General features: G+C 42.4%; 1 protein-coding gene across 1 annotated transcript in view; it reads right to left on the bottom strand.

Annotated features, from left to right (window-relative positions):
• The window catches only part of LOC141116644 (Fc receptor-like protein 6), a 33,893-nt gene extending 23,173 nt beyond the window's left edge, over positions 1-10,720 (bottom strand). Inside the window, exons 1-2 of the mRNA XM_073609036.1 lie at positions 10,678-10,720; positions 5,865-5,888 (exon numbers count right to left, since the gene is read on the bottom strand). Coding sequence (XP_073465137.1) covers positions 5,865-5,888; positions 10,678-10,720 — 67 coding nt within the window. The remainder of the gene's footprint in view (positions 1-5,864; positions 5,889-10,677) is intronic.
• Positions 10,721-20,802: the final 10,082 nt, after the last annotated feature.

Here is a 20,802-nt window from a genome sequence, read left to right as displayed (position 1 = left end):
ATAGAAAGAAGCATGACAGGTCCTCTTTATGGAGAGATCTGGGGTCAAAAAGACCCCAAATCTCTTTTTTACCTTTAAAAGCAAAAGATCAAAAAAAAAATATGTTTACTTCCACCCTGGACCGGAAGTGACATCATTACGTTGCTCTGATTCTCCAAGGTCATAGAGGCGATCAGAGATCATCTAGTCTTTCATTGCTTCTGTGACCAGCCAGCCGCAACATCGGATCTTTTCTCGGGCTTACCGTTTACACCAGCGCACCCAGGAAATGATCCCCTCCCGCCGCTTTGGAAAACGGTCCAGTGGTTAATGAGCCGCTCAGATCCCTTCCTGAGAAAGCCAACCACCGGCTGAAAACAAAAAAGGTACCGGGGTTTTGGCTGATAGCCATAACCAGTGGTTCACAAGGGGTGCAGGGCCCGTGGCACAACCCCTCCAAGCCCACACCCTCTTTGTGGCCGTGCACTGTGCAGGGTTCCGGACCAACAGGTCTCAACCTGGTCTGACACCCCCCTCACAGGCACATGACCACAGCCTTTTGGCCCCAGTTGGCCAGTTTTATGGGAGGGCTCGGGGCGCAGAGCACTGTGTCCCGAGCCCTCTCACACCGCTAAGCCAGCAAATCGGCTTCCGGCTTCTTGCCCCAGCCAATCAGCCACCTGTCTATCCCGGCCTAACAGATCCAGTTAGCTTCAGGGAAAACAGCAGGAAACACCAATGGAGCGGAAAATAGCTAGCCGGCTGGCTCTGCACAGATTGTGTGACAATACTTCGTCATTGCGGATGGAGAAAATAGAGAAACCATTATCAACCATTATTGCCATTATCAACTTGAACATAGCCCCGGTAAACCACTTGAAAACCGCAACTACTTGCGGCCGGCAAGTAGTTAAGGCCAGCTGAACTCATGGCCTATGTGGATATTGTGATATTCAGCTTAGGTTTCACCACTCAACAGTTTACTGGCTGTCTTTTTCACTGTAACAGATCTTTTTTTTTTTAATTCTAAGAGTGTATAATATGAAGTACACAACAGGGATCTGTTTTTTTTTACCCACTTCTATATATACGCCCTCTTGTATTGACGATTGTCCTGTCCAGCCATTTTAATACAGTGGGCAAACAAGACAACTGTGAATGCAGGAGGGAATCAATATATGGTTTCCCACATCTGCTGCTTGTGTGCGACTAATAGAGCGCACAGTGGCGCGGCCTGTGATTGCCGTGTCCCTCATATAGAACAGATCACAGAGCCGGGTACAGGGCCAACAAAAATTGGCCCTGAACCATGTCGTCGGTATGACCAAATGGACTTTGGTCATAGTTTAAATCACATTTCTGGTGGATCAAAACAAAAGGTTTGCAAAGTCCCCCAGTTACATTTTTTAAGAAGGCAGTTATAACGTGAATAGAAATGGTGTTCCCTGCTCTCTGTGTTCAAACAGTGGTCTATCCTTTCTGTCTCAGTTTGGCTCTGAAGTCCTGGATCTTCAGTCATCTGCTTTGGAACTGCTTTTCCATGAAGATTCCCTGGTTAAACCTATGTCAACGATGTATGCAGAATTGTTCACTGTAAGACCAAAGGCTCTGACCAAATGTAGAGAGGTTTGGATGCTCAAGGAGAGGACTGGAACGATATATGGGAGGTCCTGTTTAAGGCCCTGGTATCGGTTAAAGATTGCCTCATACAGTTCACAATAGTTCATAGAATTTATTGCGGAATGTCGGAGATTTACAGCCTCGGTTGATTTTGACCAAATTTTTTGGCACTGTACAGCAATAAAGCGTTTTTGGTCGGAGATTCTGCATATGCTGCAGGAGCTCCTGTTGGAGCCGGTCCCTCTGGCAATTCCAGTCTGTTTGCTGGAGCTAGTGGAGGAATTGGTAGCAAAGAGGGCTCAAAGGACGTTCTTATCTATTACATTGTTTTATACGCGGAAAGCAATTGTTTTACATTGGAAAAAAATGGAGGCCCTGTCGCTTGCGTTTTGGTAGCGTTTGGTTAATAAATCATTGCCCTTCTATAAGGCAACTTATGCGGCTCAGGGTTGTCAACACAAATTCGATAAGGTTTGGCAGGGGTGGCTGGCAGATTTGTCTACTGTAGGCTGAGGTATTATCTGGCTCCTGATAAGGGTTGGACTTAAAGAACTACTTTGTAGCACTCACACCTGGTGGATAATATACAGTGCCTTGAAAAAGTATTCATACACCTTGACATTTTACACATTTTGTCATGTTACAACCAAAAATGTAAATGTATTTTATTGGGATTTTATGTGGTAGACCAACACAAAGTGGCACATAATTGTGAAGTGGAAGGAAAAAGACAAAAGGTTTTCAAAATTTCCTAGAAATAAATATGTGAAAAGTGTTGTGTGCATTTGTATTCAGCACCCCGGAGTCAATACTTTGTAGAACAACCTTTCTCTTCAATTACAGGTGAAAGTCCTTTTGGGGATGTCTCTACCAGCTTTGCACATCAAGAGAGTGACATTTTGCCCATTCTTCTTTGCAAAGTAGCTCAAGTTCTGTCAGATCGGATGGAGACTGTCTGTGAACAGTAATTTTCAAGTCTCGCTACAGATTCTCAATTGGATTTAGGTCTGGACTTTGACTGGGCCATTCTAACACATGAATATGCTTTAATCTAAACCATTGCATTGCAGCTCTGCCGCGTACACACGAGCGGACTTTACGCCAGACTTTGCCCGGCGGACTTTTCGACGGACTTTATGACGGACTTTCCGAATGAAGGGACTTGCCTACACACAATCCACCAAAGTCCGTCGAATTTGTACGTGATGACGTACGACCGGACTAAAACAAGGAAGTTCATAGCCAGTAGCCAATAGCTGCCCTAGTGTGACTTTCTGTCCGTTGAACTAGCATACAGACGAGCGGACTTTTCGACCGGACTCGAGTTCAACGGATAGATTTAAAACATGTTTCAAATCTAAGTCCGTCCAACTTTTGAGAAAACAAAGTCCGCTGGAGCCCACACACGATCGAATTGTCTGACGAAATCCCGTCCGCCAGGCAAAGTCTGCCGCAAAGTCCGCTTGTGTGTACGCAGCATTAGATTGCCCTGTATTTGGCTCCATCCATCTTCCCATCAACTCTGACCAGCTTCCCTGTCCCTGCTGAAGAAAAGGATGGCGTGTTCAGGGTGATGTGCAGTGTTGGCTTTCCACCACACATACTGTAGCATTTTGCCTTGGGACCAAAAAGTTCAAATTTGTGTCTTATCTGACCAGGGCACCTTCTTCCACATGTTAACTGTGTCCCCAACATGGCTTCTGGCAAACTGCAAACGGAACTTCTTATGGCTTTATTTCAACAATGACTTTTTTTTTGCCACTCTTCCATAAAGGCCAGATTTGTGGAGAACACGACTAATAGTTGTCCTGTGGACAGATTCTCCCACCTAAACTTTGGATCGCTGCAGCTCCTCCAGAGTTACCATGGGCCTCTTGGCTGCTTCTCTGATTAATACTCTCCTTGCCCAGCTTGTCAGTTTAGGTGGACGCCATGTCTTGGTAGGTTTGCAGTTGTGCCATGCTCTTTCCATTTTCAGATGATGGATTGAACAGTGATTCATGAGATGTTCAAAGCTTGGGATATTTTTTTATAACCTAACCCTGTTTTTAACTTCTCCACAATTTCATCCCCGACCTGTCTGGTGTGTTCCTTGGCCTTCATGACGCTGTTTGTTCACTAAGGTTCTCTAACAAACCTATACAGAACAGCTGTATTTATACTGAGATTAAATTACACACAGGTGGACTCTATTTACTAATCAGGTAACTTCTGAGGATCTAGTGGAATTGGTTCCACTAGATTTTATTTAGGGGTATCAGAGTAAAGGGGGCTAAATACAAATGCACGCCACACTTTTCACATATGCATTTGTAAAAAATTTTGAAACCATTTATCATTTTCCCTCCACTTCACAATTATGTGCCATGGGCATGTTGAACAAGGGGGTGGGAAGGGGGAACGATAGTCAGTTGCTTCTTTATAGTTAGTTGGTCCTAGAGACCTTTTTGAGCCTGGGTATGCCCAGTAGGCTCTGAGTTGTATGTATTATTTCTTTTCTTTTAATAATAATAATAATAAAAAAATTTTTCAAAAAAACAAACAAAAAACAGTGGTCTCTCTGAAGAGGTCCGATCCTCCCCCTGTTTAGTCAGAGCCAGAGCTTTCCAATCAGCATGCAGCATGTTCTTTTTTTGATTGCAGAACCATAGGTGTTACCAGTGATGGCCCGTCCACTAGAGGCACAGGGGCTAATCTATGCGCCCGGTCCCTAATCTACATGCAAGGCCGGCAGGAAGTCTTAGGACTTCCAGCCAATTGGGTCTCAGGACCCACTTACTGTTCGGCCAGAAGGAGAAGCAACGCCTGTTCGGACGAGAGGAGAAGCAACAGCCCCGCTCTTCCCTCGTCAAGCTGGAGCGAGGAGCAGCATCGGCTTCCTAAGGTAAGGTCACTGTTCACCGCTGTCCATCTCCTGCGGAGGCCACTGATCGCCGTCGACCATCTCCCACGAGGGGGGGCACTGATCGCCAACATCTATCTCCCACATGGTGGCCCACTGATGGCTGCCATTCATCTTCACACATGGGGGGGACAGGTTTGTTTGCAGCCCCCCCCAAATATTGAGCCCCAGCTGCCACTGGGTGTTATGCGGCGTACACACGAGCGGAATGTCCAACAGAAAAAGTCAGATGGAAGCTTTTCATCATATATTCCGATCATGTGTATGCCTCATCGAACTTTTCTTTTCGAAAATTCTGACGGACCTAAAAATAGAACATGTTCTAAATATTTCCGACGGAACCAATTCCTATGGGGAAAACCGCTCGTCTGTATGCTGTTCCATCGCATGCTCTGAAGCAAGTACGAGATGGAAGCTATTGGCTACTGGCTATTAAAATTCCTTTTTATAGTCCCGTCGTAAGTGTTGTACGTCACCGCGTTCTGGACTGTCGGACTTTGGTCGGACTTTGGTTTGACCATGTATAGGCAAGACCGCTTGAATGGAATTCCATCAGAGTTCCATCGGAGAAACCTTCGGAGTTTATTCTGACGGCAAAACCGGTCATGTGTACAGGGCATTACTCTGCTGGGTTTGCAGAAGATTGCAGAGGTGGCACAAGGCTTCACAATGACTGCAAAGTTGTCGATGTTTTAACTGGAAGCTTTCAATGTTAGGAGGGGGAAGGGGTTGTGTGGACTGCTTCATCCAGTGTAATTGGATAGTGCTGGGGGTGGTGAACTGTGTGACCATGTTGCTCATCCCCCCCTCCATGTTCGATCGTTCTTCAAAGAGTGTTAGACAGAGATGATATGTTGCCTCCTCTCCACCTATTTTAACCCCTTAACCAAGCTGTAGGAGATGCTTTAAAGTGATTGGAAATGCTTGATTGTTTTATTTGATAAAAATATCAAACATGTTATACTTACCTGCTCTGTGTAATGGTTTTGCACAGAGCAGCCCCCTTCCTCCCCTTCTTGAGTCAGAAGCTGGGGCTCCTAGCTCCACCTTCCCGCCGAGTGACCCCATAACAAGCTGCTTGTTATGGGGCACTCATGCAGCTAGAGGCAATGGCTCCTACTGCTGTGTCTGAGCCAATGAGGAGGGAGAGAGCGTAGAGAGCCTCTGCACAGAGCTGGACTGAGCTTGGGCTTAGGTAAGTATAAGGGGGCCAAAGGGGGTGGGGGGGCTACATGCAAAAGGTTTTTTTTACCTTAATGCAAAGAATGCATTATGGTTAAAAAAAAAACTTCTGTCTGAACCACTTTAAAGCTAGAAAAATTACGATTGATTGATTGATTGATTGATTGATTGATTGACTCACCTGTGTGTCCCAGAACTGTGCCATCTGTAAAATAAAAGCAAAATATTTTACATGACTGAAATGCAAATGTTAAACTGTTTTTAAGAAAATAACTGTCCAATATACATTAGATTTTTTAACAGCATTGTCTTAGCTTTGGAGGTTGGGTAGTGGGGTTGAGGATTCTAGTGTGCTCCTTCACTGCTGATTTCCCTTACAAGGAATGGCAGCGGCAGCACCCGAGAGCCCGTTGAAAAATTAGCTGGGTTGCCGACACCGCAGGATCCCTGGACAGCTAAGTGTCCTAATATTAAAAGTCAGCAGCTACAGTATTTGTAGCTGCTGACTTAAATTTTTTTGGTGGGGGGGTTGGAGCTCCTCTTTAAGCCTATCTCCTTAAACAGACAATGAACTCTGAAACCTGTGCCCATGTAAAGACAGGCAGAAGGCAAAAGACTGGTCACCAGTTTTGCCTGTGGTCTCCATGCAGGTGACCCTTTCTCCATTACTGATGTAGTGCTATCCCCATTGGAGCCACTGTAAATTTAAAAGGATCTTTCCCAACACAGTGCAGAGGCAGCCAGGCAAACAGTTCATTTACTCCAGTTCATTGAACAGTCTAGGGCAGGAGTGTCAAGTTTAATGTCATTGCGGGCCGCATCAGCATTATGGTTGTCCTCAAAGGACGGGTAAGACTATATTAATTTATCGAGGGCTTTTTTTCTTCAGAGAAAAGGTGCAGGAACTCAACCAAACCCCCCACTGAACCACATCAAATGGTGGGCGTGGCCAAATTGCATTAAGAGTGGGAGGATCTTAAAGGGACAAATACCAGGAATGCATTATGTGTGGAGTTCAGGGGTGAGCTACATACAGAGTGCAGAGTTCAGGGGTGTGCTGTGCACAGAGTGCAGGGTTGAGAAGTGTGCTACATACAGAGTACAGGGGTGAGCTACATACAGAGTGTAGAGTTCAGGGGTGCGCTTCGTACAGAGCGAAGAGTTCAGGGATGAGCTACATAAGAAGTGCATAGTTCAGAAGTCTGCTACGTACAGAGCATAGGTGTGAGCTATGTACACAGTGTGGAATTCAGGGGTGAACTACGTACACGGTGCTGAGATCAGGAATGAGCTACATACATAATGCATAGTTCAGGGGTGTGCTATGTACAGATTGCAGAGTTCAGGGGTGTGCTATGTACAAAGTGCAGAGTTCAGGGGTGTGCTGTGTACAAAGTGCAGGGTTGAGAAGTGTGCTACATACAGAGTACAGGAGTGAGTTACATACAGAGTGCAGAGTTCAGGGGTGCGCTACGTACAGAGTGAAGAGTACAAGGGTGGGCTACATACAGAGTTTAGAAGTATGCTACGGACAGAGTACAGGTGTGAGCTATGTACACAGTGTGGAATTCAGGGGTGCACTACGTACATAGTGCAGAGATCAGGGGTGAGTTACATACATAGTACAGAGTTCAGGAGTGTGCTACACACAGAGTGCAGAGTTCAGGGATGTGCTATGTACAGAGTGCAGAGTTCAGGCATGTACTATGAACAGAGTTCAGAGTTCAGGGGTGTGCTGTGTAAGGAGTGCAGAGTTGAGGAGTGTGCTACATACACAGTACAGGTGTGAGCTATGTACATAGTACAGGGCTCGGGAGTGAGCTACACACAGAGTGCAGAGTTCAGGGGTGTGCTGTGTACACAGTGCAGGGTTGAGGAGTGTGCTACATACAGGGTGCAGGTGTGAGCTATGCAGGGTTCGGGGGTGAGCTACCGACAGAGTGCAGAGTTCAGGGGTGCACTATGTACAGAGTGTAGGGTTCAGGGGTGCACTACATACATAGTGCAGAGTTCAGAAGTGTACTACGTACCCTGCTCGTCACAGATGCCTAGGACGATGTGCTGAAGTGGTTACCACCCGCCAAGCTGATCCCCTGCAGCCCTGGAGCCTCAGATACCACCTGAGTGGCCGGGACTGACGATCACCTGCGCCCAGCGGTACGAACGCCAGGGACCCATGTGGAATGTACTACATTTCTGTTATTCACTGAAACCATGTGAGTTTGATACCACACCTTAAACCTGTGTTTTAACTGAATGCTACACTCAGATCGGCGTCACTTCCTTTCTCTCTTCTTTTATCTACACAATTTATGAACACTCCATAGAAGACAAATGGGGCACAGCAAATGTTAACGCGTGTCAGCCTTGATGGCCTTGTTCACAACAAATACAGTATCTCACAAAAGCGAGTACACCCCTCACATTTTTGTAAATATTTTATTCTATCTTTTTATGTGACAACACTGAAGAAATTACACTTTGCTACAATGTAATGTAGTGAGTGTACGGTTTGTATAACAGTGTAAATTTACTGTCCCCTCAAAATAACTCAACACACAGCCTTTAATGTCTAAACTGCTGGCAACAAAAGTGAGTACACCCCTAAGTGAAAATGTCCAAACTGGGCCCAAAGTGTCAATATTTTGTGTGGCCACCATTATTTTTTCAGCACTGCCTTAACCCTTTTGGGCATGGAGTTCACCAGAGCTTCACAAGTTGCCACTGGAGTCCTCTTCCACTCCTCCATGACGACATCACGGAGCTGGTGGATGTTAGAGACCTTGAGCTCCTCCACCTTCAGTTTGAGGATGCCCCACAGATGCTCTAAAGGGTTTAGGTCTGGAGACATGCTTGGCCAGTCCATCACCTTTACCCTCAGTTTCTTTAGCAAGGCAGTGGTCATCTTGGAGGTGTGTTTGGGGTCGTTATCATGTTGGAATACTGCCCTGCGGTCCAGTCTCCAAAGGGAGGGGATCATGCTTTGGTTCAGTATGTCACAGTACATGTTGGCATTCATGGTTCCCTCAATGAACTGTAGCTCCCCAGTGCCGGCAACACTCATGCAACCCCAGACTATGACACTCCCACCACCATGCTTGACTGTAGGCAAGACACACTTGTCTTTGTACTCCTCACCTGGTTGCCGCCACACCGCCTTGACAACATCTGAACCAAATAAGTTTATCTTGGTCTCATCAGACCACAGGACATGGTTCCAGTAATCCATGTCCTTAGTCTGCTTGTCTTCAGCAAACTATTTGCGGGCTTTCTTGTGCATCATCTTTAGAAGAGGCTTCCTTCTGGGATGACAGCCATGCAGACCAATTTGATGCAGTGTGCGGCATATGGTCTAAGCACTGACAGGCTGACCCACCCCTTTAACCTCTGCAGCAATGCTGGCAGCGCTCATACGTCTTTTTCCCAAAGACACCTCTGGATATGGCGCTGAGCACGTGCACTCAACTTCTTTGGTCGACCATGGCGAGGCCTGTTCTGAGTGGTACCTGTCCTGTTAAACCGCTGTATGGTCTTGGCCATCTTGCTGCAGCTCAGTTTCAGGGTCTTGGCAATTTTCTTATAGCCTAGGCCATCTTTATGTAGAGCAACAAATCTTTTTTTTCAGATCCTCAGAGAGTTCTTTGCCATGAGGTGCCATGTTGAACTTCCAGTGACCAGTAGGAGAGAGTGTGAGCAATAACACCAAATTTAACACACCTGCTCCCCATTCACACCTGAGACCTTGTAACACTAGCGAGTCACATGACACCGGGGAGGGAAAATGGCTAATTGGGCCCAATTTGGACATTTTTACTTAGGGGTGTACTTACTTTTGTTGCCAGTGGTTTAGATATTAATGGCTGTGTGTTGAATTATTTTGAGAGAACAGCAAATTTACACTGTTATACAAGCTGTACACTCATTACTTTACATTGTAGCAAAGTGTAATTTCTTCAGTGTTGTCACATGAAAAGATAGAATAAAATATTTACAAAAATGCGAGGGGTGTACTCACTTTTGTGAGATACTGTATGTACAAGAAACAGCACAATATATATAGTGTGAAGATACTCCCCCTCCTTTTATTAACAATATGAATTTCAATTAACTCATTAATAGTCAGAATGAAGCAATGAAACAATTCAAAGGGGTGAGACACTTCAAAGTAGCAAGCCAAAAGAACAGACAACAAAGATAATCAGTAAAATGTATAGAAAGCACTAAATGAAATAATAATGATGAACAAATAAAATAAAATAAAACAACATGCCTAGGGGAAAAGGGCAACAGAGAGACAGGAGAATAGATGGAAAAATGTCTATCGTAAATGTAAGTCCAGGTCCCATCTGAGGTTTGACCCCTGAGGGACCCTGGTCCTTAATTTAAATGTCCACCATGCCTCTCTATTCAGAAGTTTCCTGTTTTTGTCCCCACTCCTGGACATGGAAGCCAATCTCTTAATGCCAGTAAACCTGAAAGAGGACAAATCCCCAGCATGAGATTCCCTAAAATGATGCGAGATGTTGGAAATATGTCTCACATTAGGATTAACAGTGTCACTGTAATGTTCACCTAGTCTAGTCTGTAGGGCACATGTTGTGCACCCCGCTGTAGATTGCAAGCAACACAATGATTTAGGTACACTACATATCGGGTTCCACAAATTATACAGTATCTCACAAAAGTGAGTACACCCCTCACATTTTTGTAAATATTTTATTCTATCTTTTCATGTGACAACACTGAAGAAATGACACTTTGCTACAATGTAAAGTAGTGAGTGTACAGCTTGTATAACAGTGTAAATTTGCTGCCCCCCCCCAAGTGAAAATGTCTAAATTGGGGCCAAAGTGTCAATATTTTGTGTGGCCACCATTATTTGTCAGCACTGCCTTAAAGTGGTTGTAAACCCTAAAAAAAAAAAAAAAAACCTGCAAGACAAAGGCATAATGAACTAGTATGCATAGCATACTAGCTCATTATGAATTACTTACCTGAGATCGAAGTCTCCGCAGCGATGACGTCTCTCCCGTGCATGCGTGCGGGAGCCGCTGGTAACGGCACAGTCTAACATACGTGCCGTTGCTTCAGTTTGCTTAAGTGCGCATCCAGTGTAGCTACAGGTAAGCCTAATTATAGGCTTGCCTGTAGTAAAGAGTGGTTGTAAAGGGTTTACAACTACTTTAAGGTGGCAACCTAAGGCAACCTGTGAAGTTCTGGTGAACTCCATGCCCAAGAGGGTTAAGGCAGTGCTGGAAAATAATGGTGACCACACAAAATATTGACACTTTGGGCCCAGTTTGGACATTTTCACTTAGGGGTGTACTCACTTTTGTTGCCAGCAGTTTAGACATTAAAGGATGTGTGTTGAGTTATTTTGAGGGGACAGTAAATTTACACTGTTATACAAGCTGTACACTCACTACTTTACATTGTAGCAAAGTGTCATTTCTTTAGTGTTGTCACATGAAAAGATAGAATAAAATATTTACAAAAATGTGAGGGGTGTACTCAAACAAAAATTAGGAATGCTCCAGTACCATTTTCTTTACAACGAGTACGATACTTTTTTTTTTAGTACTCGCCAATTACAATTACCGATACCTACCGCAACTCTTTTATTTACACTTCACCTGTCAGCAATGGAACAAAGCATTGAAAATGATTTACAAATGACATTTTATTTAAACCCTTCCCGCCGAGCGTACGCAGATAAGCAGCCTCTGCGTTCGGGGGTTATACCGCGATGATGCCCGCAGCTGCAGGTATCATCCCAGTACTGTTTTTTAGAGCCGACGATCAGCTTTCCAGAGTCAACAACTGATGCGGCTAAAAGCGGCTTGATTGTTATCCCGGAGGAGCGGGAGGGGATGCCCCCCCCATCCCGCTGCCTCCCTCCTCTCTGACCAGGCCTCCCGTCCCACCGGGAGACCCGATCCTCGATTCGCCACTTCCGGCGGCTAGAGACAGACTGGCACAAAGCCGGAAACGGCTTTGTTCCAATCTCCTGAATGTAAACACGGAAGCAATGTCACAACGTCACTTCCGGTTTACTCGGCTGCCAATGGCGCCGGATTAAAAAAAATATACAGCATTCAGAATCGCTGTTTTCAGCGATTTGAATACTTTGAAGTGCAAAGGAGGGATTGGAGGTCTTTTAGACCCCCGATCCCTTCATAAAGAGTACCTGTCACCACCTATTACTGTCACAAGGGATGTTTACATCCCTTGTGACAGCAATAAAAGTGATAATTTTTTTTTTTTAAACAAAATTTAATAATATAAAAATAAATTAAATAAATTTAAAAACATTTTTTAAAGCGCCCCCGTAACCGCGAGCTCGTGCAGCAAAAAAAAACGCATACGGAAGTCGCGCCCACATATGTAAACAGTGTTCAAATCACACATGTGAGGTATTGCCGCGATCCTCAGAGCGAGAGCAATTATTCTAGCACTAGACCTCCTCTGTAACTCTAACTCTAACCTTGTAACCGTAAAAAAAAAAATTTAAAGCGTCGCCTATGGAGATTTTTAGGTACCATAGTTTGTCGCCATTCCACGAGTGCGTGCAATTATAAAGCGTGACATGTTTGGTATCTATTTACTTGGCGTAACATCATCTTTCACATTATACAAAAAAATTGGGCTAACTTTACTGTTTCGTTTTTTTAAAATTCATGAAAGTGTCCCCTTTCCCAAAAAGTTGCGTTTAAAACACCACTGCACAAATACCGTGTGACATAAAATATTCGCCATTTTATTCTCTACATTCTCTGCTAAAAAATTATAATATCACTATATATATATATATATATGTATATATATATATATATATATATAAATAATGTTTGGGGGTTCTAAGTAATTTTCCTGCAAAAAAATACGGATTTTAACTTGTAAACACCAAATGTCAGAAATAGGCTTAGTCATGAAAGGGTTAATAATTTAATATTTTTTTTTAAGTAAAAAAATATATATATATATAAAAAAAATGCATTTGTAAATCATTTTCAATGCTTTGTTCCATTGCTGACAGGTGAAGTGTAAACAAAAGAGTTGCGGTAGGTATCGGTAATTGGAATTGGAGTACTAAAAAAAAGTATCGTACTTGTACTCATTGTAAAGAAAATGGTACTGGTGCATCCCTAATTTTTGTTTTATATCAAAACTTTCCCCCTCGTAATTGTTGAAGTAAAAGATTTAGTAGATACATTCATATGGCAATATCTGCATGTTTTGATGTTACATGGAAAACTCTCAGGATAGGATAGCGGGAAGGTAAAAAAAGGGGAGGGTTGGGACTTTGGAAGAGATGTGTGTTTATATAAATGAAAATTAATGGATAATAATACATAAGTTTATTCATGAATCGCCCATAAAACATAATACATTACAGATACGACGAGCTGATGTGCATAAAGTTGACAACAATAAAAAGTCAACATTTCATTATTGCACGTGGTGGATGGGATCCATATGCGGGATATGATATAAACACATAATTAAACTGCATAAAAATTTTGATGCGTTTCGTGGATATAATTCTCAGGATAGGATTTATGTATCATCTGTTGCCTCCGATGGATATAAGTACTGAGTTATCTATGTTGTTGATAATATGTATATATTTTTACATTTTAGATGGTTAAACGCACAATATGCATGCATATCGAATTATCCCTGAAGAAGAAGTGTGAAACACTTCGTAACGCGTAGGATTATCGAATGCTTACATGCTACTATATTTTGGGTGTTTTCTGTCTCTTTGAGTCTTCCAAGACACCATGCATTTCATAAGCTTTACTTAGTAACAATTTTATAAAATATGCTTGTACTTATCTATTTTCTTTGTTAACACTCTTTTAATATTATTCCAATAAAATATATTTTTTATCAATTTTTGTTGACAATCTATGCCTTTAAAGTCCCACTCTGTCTTTTTTTTTGGGGAAAAACTTTGTCTATACCAATTTGGGATGTTGGCTAACTTTAGCAGATGAGTTGTTGTATTTACACCTCCAATCCTTTGATACAGGATAGGATAGCGAGAAGGTTTGGGAACCCAAGTGTTTAATGTTACTGACATACTGGCAATGAAATAGAATATTAGAGCAAAACAGCAAGTGAAACAATAACCGGCCACTTAAACTCTACTTTTTTTGCAGCTGTGTTAAAAAAGAGAAAATGTACATTTCATACTAAATAAATAACTAGTATAAGTAACAACACTTAATCTAGATAGGGAAATAAATAGGTAGATGGGTAGATAGGTAGGTAGGAAGTTACCCTTGCAGTGCCCCCCGGCCACCCACTGCAAGGGTCAAATGTTCAACAAATCCAGTGGTAAAGAAATAAGGTGTAATACTTTCCTTATTCCTCGCCCCAGCAAGCTTCCTCTGTGTTGCTCCCTCCATACTGATCCCCCTCAAAGCTTTTTTTTTCTAAGGTAGCCTCTTCTCTTTGGTGCTCCATCCATCGGCCGCACACATACATCATCAAATACAATACCGGACCAGTAGTACTTTATTGTACGTGAGGATGGTGAGGGTCTTCTGACAATGTGGAGCGTTAGAAAGAAGAGAAGAGCACCAGAGCCTGCCGAAGGGATGAATAGGGTAAAGGGTACACCTTTATCGTCTACCCTTTAGACTTTAGAGAGGCACCGTAATGTTATTTTATTTTATTTTTTTTAATTTCAGAGTTCAGCTTCAAATATTGAAATGACTCAAAGTATATACTTACAGATCAAGACCGACAGAGCTGTGGTCAATACCATCATTGCAGAGTTGTAGTGAAGTGTGAGCGAGTGTCGAAAGAATGAAGACTTTAAAAAAGTTTTTGATTTCCTGGAAATTTCATGTAAATAGCGTCACAAAAAGGTCAACTTAGCTTTAAAGTGGTTGTAAACCCTTTACAACTACTTTATACTACAGGCAAACCAATAATTAAGCTTACCTGTAGCTACACTGGATATCTCTTAAACCTGCATGGTTTAGAAGATATCCCCTGTATTTGCATGTGTCAACGTCATCGGCACATGCGCACTTAATCAAACTGAAGCAAGGGCACGTACATGCCCTTGCTTCAGTTAGACTGAGATGTCATCGCAGCTCCGGCCAATCACAGCGCCGGAGCTGCGATACCCGGAAGTAACCACCAGGGAGCGATGTCGGCAGCCGGAGCGGTGAATGAGGACCGCTGCGGGGGCTTCGATCTCAAGTAAGTAATTCACAATGAGCTTATTATGCCTTTGTCTTGCAGGTTGTTTTTTTTTTTTGTAATTTTTTTTAGGGTTTACAACCACTTTAAGAGAAACATAACAAAAAAAAAAAAAAAAACAGAATAATCAAGTGAAAATTCATAGTGATGTTCTCTATTTAACCACTTGCTTACTGGGCACTTACACCCCTTCCTGCCCAGGCCAATTTTCAGCTTTCAGCGCTGTCCTTCTTTGAATGACAATTGTGCAGTCATGCTACACTGTACCCATATGACATTTTTTTTTCACGCAAATAGAGCTTTCTTTTCTTGCTATTTAATCACTGCTGGGTTTCTTATTTTTTGCTAAAAAAAATGAAAGAAGACAGAAAAATTTGAAAAAAAAAACGTTGTCATTTGTTATAAAATTTTGAAAACAGGTAATTTTTCTCCTTCACTGATGTGCGCTGATAAGGCTGCACTGATGGGCACTGATAAGGCTGCACTGATGGGCACTGATAAGGCTGCACTGATGGGCACTGATGAGGTGGCACTGAGAGGTGGCACTGATGGATGGCACTGATGGATGGCACTGATGGGTGGCACTAATGGGCACTGAGAGGTGGCACTGATAGGTGGCACTGATGGGCAGCACTGATAGGTGACACTAATGATGAGGCACTGATGGGCACTGATTGGCAGCACTGACTGGCAGCACTGATGAGCTTGATAGGTCGCACTGGTGGGCATTGATAGGTGGCACTGGTAAGTGGCACTGGTGGGCACTGCATAGCAGCAGTGGCTCCCTGTGTATAGGACCGATGTCCGTCTCACAGAAGCTGGTAACCGGCTTTTTTTTTCCTCCTCACACTGTTAGCGTGAGAAAAAAGCTGATTACAATCTTCTGTTTACATCACGTAAACAGCTGTCATTGGCTGACAGCTGATCACGTGGTAAGGGGCCAGGATCGCAAATGTTTTAGTTTAGGTCGTATTTAATTGACTAAATCTGCAGTACATGTTAGTCGACTAAAATGGAATGGGTTAAGTTAAATTGTAATACATTATTTAAGCATTTCTCTAGAATAGGGATGAGCTTCGAGTTTGAGTCACAATGGACCTCTTGGCTGCTTCTCTGATGAATGCTCTCCTTGCCCGGCCTGTCAGTTTAGGTGGACGGCCATGTCTTGGTAGGTTTGCAGTTGTACCATACTCTTTCCATTTTCGGATGATGGATTGAACAATGCTCTGTGAGATGTTCCAAGCTTGGGATATGTTTTTTATAACCGAACCCTGCATTAAACATCTCCACAACTTTTATCCCTGACCTGTCTGGTGTGTTCCTTGGCTTTCATGATGCTGTTTGTTCACTAAGGTTCTCTAACAAACCTCTGAGGGCTTTACGGAACAGCTGTATTTATACTGAGATTAAATTACTCACAGATGGACTCTATTTTCTAATTAGGTGACTTCTGAAGGCAATTGGTTCCACTAGATTTTAGTTAGGGGTATCAGAGTAAGCGGGGCTGAATACAAAATGCACGCCACACTTTTCACATATTTATTTGTGAGAAATTTTGAAAACCATTTATCATTTTCCTTCCACTTCACAATTATGTGCCGCTTTGTGTTGGTCTATCACATAAAATCCCAATAAAATACATTTATGTTTTTGGTTGTAACATGACAAAATATGGAAAATGTCAAGGGGTATGAATACTTTTTCAAGGCACTGTATATTTCCATATTAGTTACTTTTATGGTATAGCTTAAGGGTATAGTATGGTATAAGGGTAAAGATGTCACACAAGTGCTCAACTAAAATTTGTACGTGCAGTTGGCTGCTATGCATTGGAACCGTGATATACAAACATAAAAGTCTGGAATATGCAGGATTTTCAGTGTAGATAAGATGAACTGCAATGTGTTCCTATTGGAATTCTCTCTGTGATTTCTATCATTTTCTACATTGATTGATTGATTGGTCTAAATAAAGACCCACCTGTGTGTCCCAGGATTGTGGCTGTAAAATAACACAAACAAGTGTTACATGTCTGAAATACAAGCCGCGGTCTATGCAATAATGTGGAAAAAATGATCCGCACTCCGGTTTTTGCTCTTAAAATTTCTTCATTTTATTGAATAGCCACAGTGAACAAACGCAGATTAAGTCAGTTGACGTGTTTCAGCCTATAAGGCCTTAGTCATAATGCAAGTCTATGCAATAACACTGTATTGTTTCTAAGAATGGAACTATTCAATATACAAAAACACACACCATATTACCAAAAGTTTTGGAACACCTGCCTTTACACACACATGAACTTTAATGGCATCCCAGTCTTAGTCCATAGGGTTCAATATTGAATTGGCCCACCCTTTGCAGCTATAACAGCTTCAACTGTTCTGGGAAAGCCGTCCACAAGGTTTAGGAGTGTGTCTATGGGAATATTTGACCGTTCTTCCAGAATCGCATTTGTGAGGTCAGGCACTGATGTTGGACGAGAAGGCCTGGCTCGCAGTCTTCACTCTAATTCATCTGCTTCCGGTTCGGGAGACAGGCAGATCGGCGGTTTGCCTATGTAAAGAAGGCAGACCACCGTTCTGTGAGAGGGGAATGTACTGATCCTGTGTTTCTACAAAGCAGGAACAAGGATCTGTGTCTTCCCTCAGTCAAAGCACCTCCCCCATAGGGAGTAAGCACTCTCTAGGAACACATTTAACCCTTTGATCGCCCCTGATATTAATCCCTTCCCTGCCAGTGTCATTAGTACAGTGACAGTGCATATTTTTTTAAATAAAAATGATATATCTGCGCTAAGTGATAGATGAATTAAACAATGTGAAAAAATTGTCAATGAATGACCTGCAGCTAAGCACTATAACCTAGATACAGGGCACAAAAACAAAAATGCAAAAAATAAAGTGAAGCGCTACACTTTATTTAGTGCATATTTTTTAGCACTGATCACTGTAATCATGTTACTGGTTCCCACAAAGTGTCAAAAGTTAGTGTCCGATTTGTCTGCCGCAATGTCGCCGTCCCGCTATAAGTCGCTGATCGCCGCCAATACTAGTAAAACATAAATAAAAATAAATAAATAAATGTAAATAAATGTAAATAAATAAATAAAAATATCTCATAGTTTGTAGACGCTATAACTTTTGCACAAACCAAACAAAATACACTTGTTGGGATTTTTTTTTTTATACCAAAATATGTAGCAGAATACATATTGGCCTATGTATTAGATCAGATTTTTTAAGACTTTTTATTGGATATGTTTTATAGCAGAAAGTAAAAAATATTTTTTTTTTTTTTTTGAAAATTGTTGTTCTTTTTTTTTTTTTTATAGCGCAAAAAATAAAAACTGCAGAGGTGATCAAATACCAAGAAAAAAAAGAGGGAAAAAAAAAGACAAACATTTTATCTGGGTACAACGTCGCACGATTGTGCAATTGTCAGGTAAATTAGCGCAGTCACAAAAACTGGCCTGGTCATGAAGGGAGCTGGGGGGGGAACCTTCTGGGGCTGGCTGAAGTGGTTAAAGGAAGCTAAAAAACAACAGATTTATTCGCCTAATCACCAGGGAGGGATCAGAAAAATGATGAATGCTGAGTCAATGCTCCTGATAGACCGTATATTATATTTCATTTTTGATTTGGACCATAGTGCCACTTATAGTGTCCCATAGTAAAGGCGGCAACAAGTGGGCAGATCTGGAAACCCAAGTGTCTTATGTTACCAAAAAGCTGACAAATAAAACTTTCTACTTTTTGCAGCTCTGTTGAAAAAAGTCACTTGTTCATTCAATAAGTAATTAGAATTGGTAACAACATTTAAGGTAGTTATGGAAACAAGTAGGTATGTAGATCCTTAATTATTGATTAATTTTTGACAATAATCAAAGCAGATACAGTATCTCACAAAAGTGAATACACCCCTCACATTTTTGTAAATATTTTATTATATCTTTTCATGTGACAACACTGAATAAATGACACTTGTCGTCTACAATGTAAAGTAGTGAGTGTACAGCTTGTATAACAGTGTAAATTTGCTGTCCCCTCAAAATAACTCAACACACAGTCATTAATGTCTAAACCGCTGGCAACAAAAGTGAGTACACCCCTAAGTGAAAATGTCCAAACGGGGCCCAAAGTGTCAATATTTTGTGTGGTCACCATTATTTTCCAGCACTGCCTTAACCCTCTTGGGCATGTAGTTCTCCAGAGCTTCACAGGTTACCACTGGAGTCCTCTTCCACTCCTCCATGATGACATCACGGAGCTGGTGGATGTTGGAGACCTTGTGCTCCTCCACCTTCTGTTTGAGAATGCCCCACAGATGCTCAATAGGGTTTAGGTCTGGAGACATGTTAGGCCAGTCCATAACCTTTACCCTCAGCTTCTTTAGCAAGGCAGTGGTCATCTTGGAGGTGTGTTCAGGGCCGTTATCATGTTGGAATACTGTGCTGCGGCCCAGTCTCTGAAGGGAGGGGATCATGCTCTGCTTCAGTATGTCACAGTACATGTTGGCATTCATGGTTCCCTTAATGAACTGTAGCTCCCCAGTGACGGCAACACTCATGCAGCACCAGACCATGACACTCCCACCACCATGCTTAACTGTAGGCAATACACACTTGTCTTTGTACTCCTCACCTGGTTGACATCTGAACCAAATAAGTTTATCTTGGTCTCATCAGACCAAAGGACATGGTTCCAGTAATCCATGTCCTTAGTCTGCTTGTCTTCAGCAAACTGTTTGTGGACTTTCTTGTGCATTATCTTTAGAAGAGGCTTCCTTCTGGGACAACAGCCATGCAGACCAATTTGATGCAGTGTGCGACATATGATCTGAGCACTGATAGGCTGACCCCCCACCCCTTCAACCTCTGCAGCAATGCTGGCAGCACTCACACGTCTATTTCCCAAAGACAACCTCTGGATATGACGCTGAGCACGTGCACTCAACTTCTTTGGTCGACCATGGCGAGGCCTGTTCTGAGTGGAACCTGTCCTGTTAAACCGCTGTATGGTCTTGACCACCGTGCTGCAGCTCAGTTTCAGAGCCTTGGCAATCTACTTATGGCCTAGGCCATCTTTATGTAGAGTAACAATTCTTTTTTTCAGATACTCAGAGAGTTCTTTGCCATGAGGTGCCTTGTTGAGCTTCCAGTGACCAGTATGAGAGAGTGAGAGCGATAACATCAAATTTAACACACCTGCTCCCCATTCATACCTGAGATCTTGTAACACTAATGAGTCACATGACACCGGGGAGGGAAAATTGCTAATTGGGCCTAATTTGGACATTTTCACTTGTACTCACTTTTGTTGCCAGCAGTTTAGACATTAATGGCTGTGTGTTGAGTTATTTTGAGGGGGCAGCAGATTTATACTGTTATACAAGCTGTACACTCACTACTTTACATTGTAGCAAAGTGTCATTTCTTCAGTGTTGTCACATGAAAAGATAGAATAAAATATTTGCAAAAATGTGAGGGGTGTACTCACTTTTGTGAGATACTGTATATCCCCTTGTGAACGCTAAGTTTACTGTATAATTAATTCCTTCCACTGTTTTCCCTTAGCTATTACTTTTCTGCTATTCCTTATTTTTATTTTTACTTTTTCAACTAATTTTTTTCCCATTAACTTTTATTAGTTTCAAAGATATGTAGTACAAACAGAGTACAAAGGTGCATAAAAAAGCCCACGAGTTCAAAAGTAAACAAAAGTGAAGCATAGGATTAGGTACTTTTAGTTTAGCATGAGTATAATCATCAGTAACATGAAGAGAAGATACATTTGGCTTGCTGTAGTCCAGTCAATCCACATTTTCCATTGCTCTTCAAAGATCGTTCTAGTGCCTCGTATGTTAGCAAGCATAGCCTCGTGCCTATGGTGTAGTCCTAT

Source organism: Aquarana catesbeiana, linkage group LG13, assembly GCF_042186555.1.
Source record: "Aquarana catesbeiana isolate 2022-GZ linkage group LG13, ASM4218655v1, whole genome shotgun sequence".
Taxonomy (NCBI): Eukaryota; Metazoa; Chordata; class Amphibia; order Anura; family Ranidae; genus Aquarana; species Aquarana catesbeiana.
The sequence above is the reverse complement of the archived record's forward strand: the minus strand, read 5'-3'. Positions and strand labels throughout refer to the sequence as shown.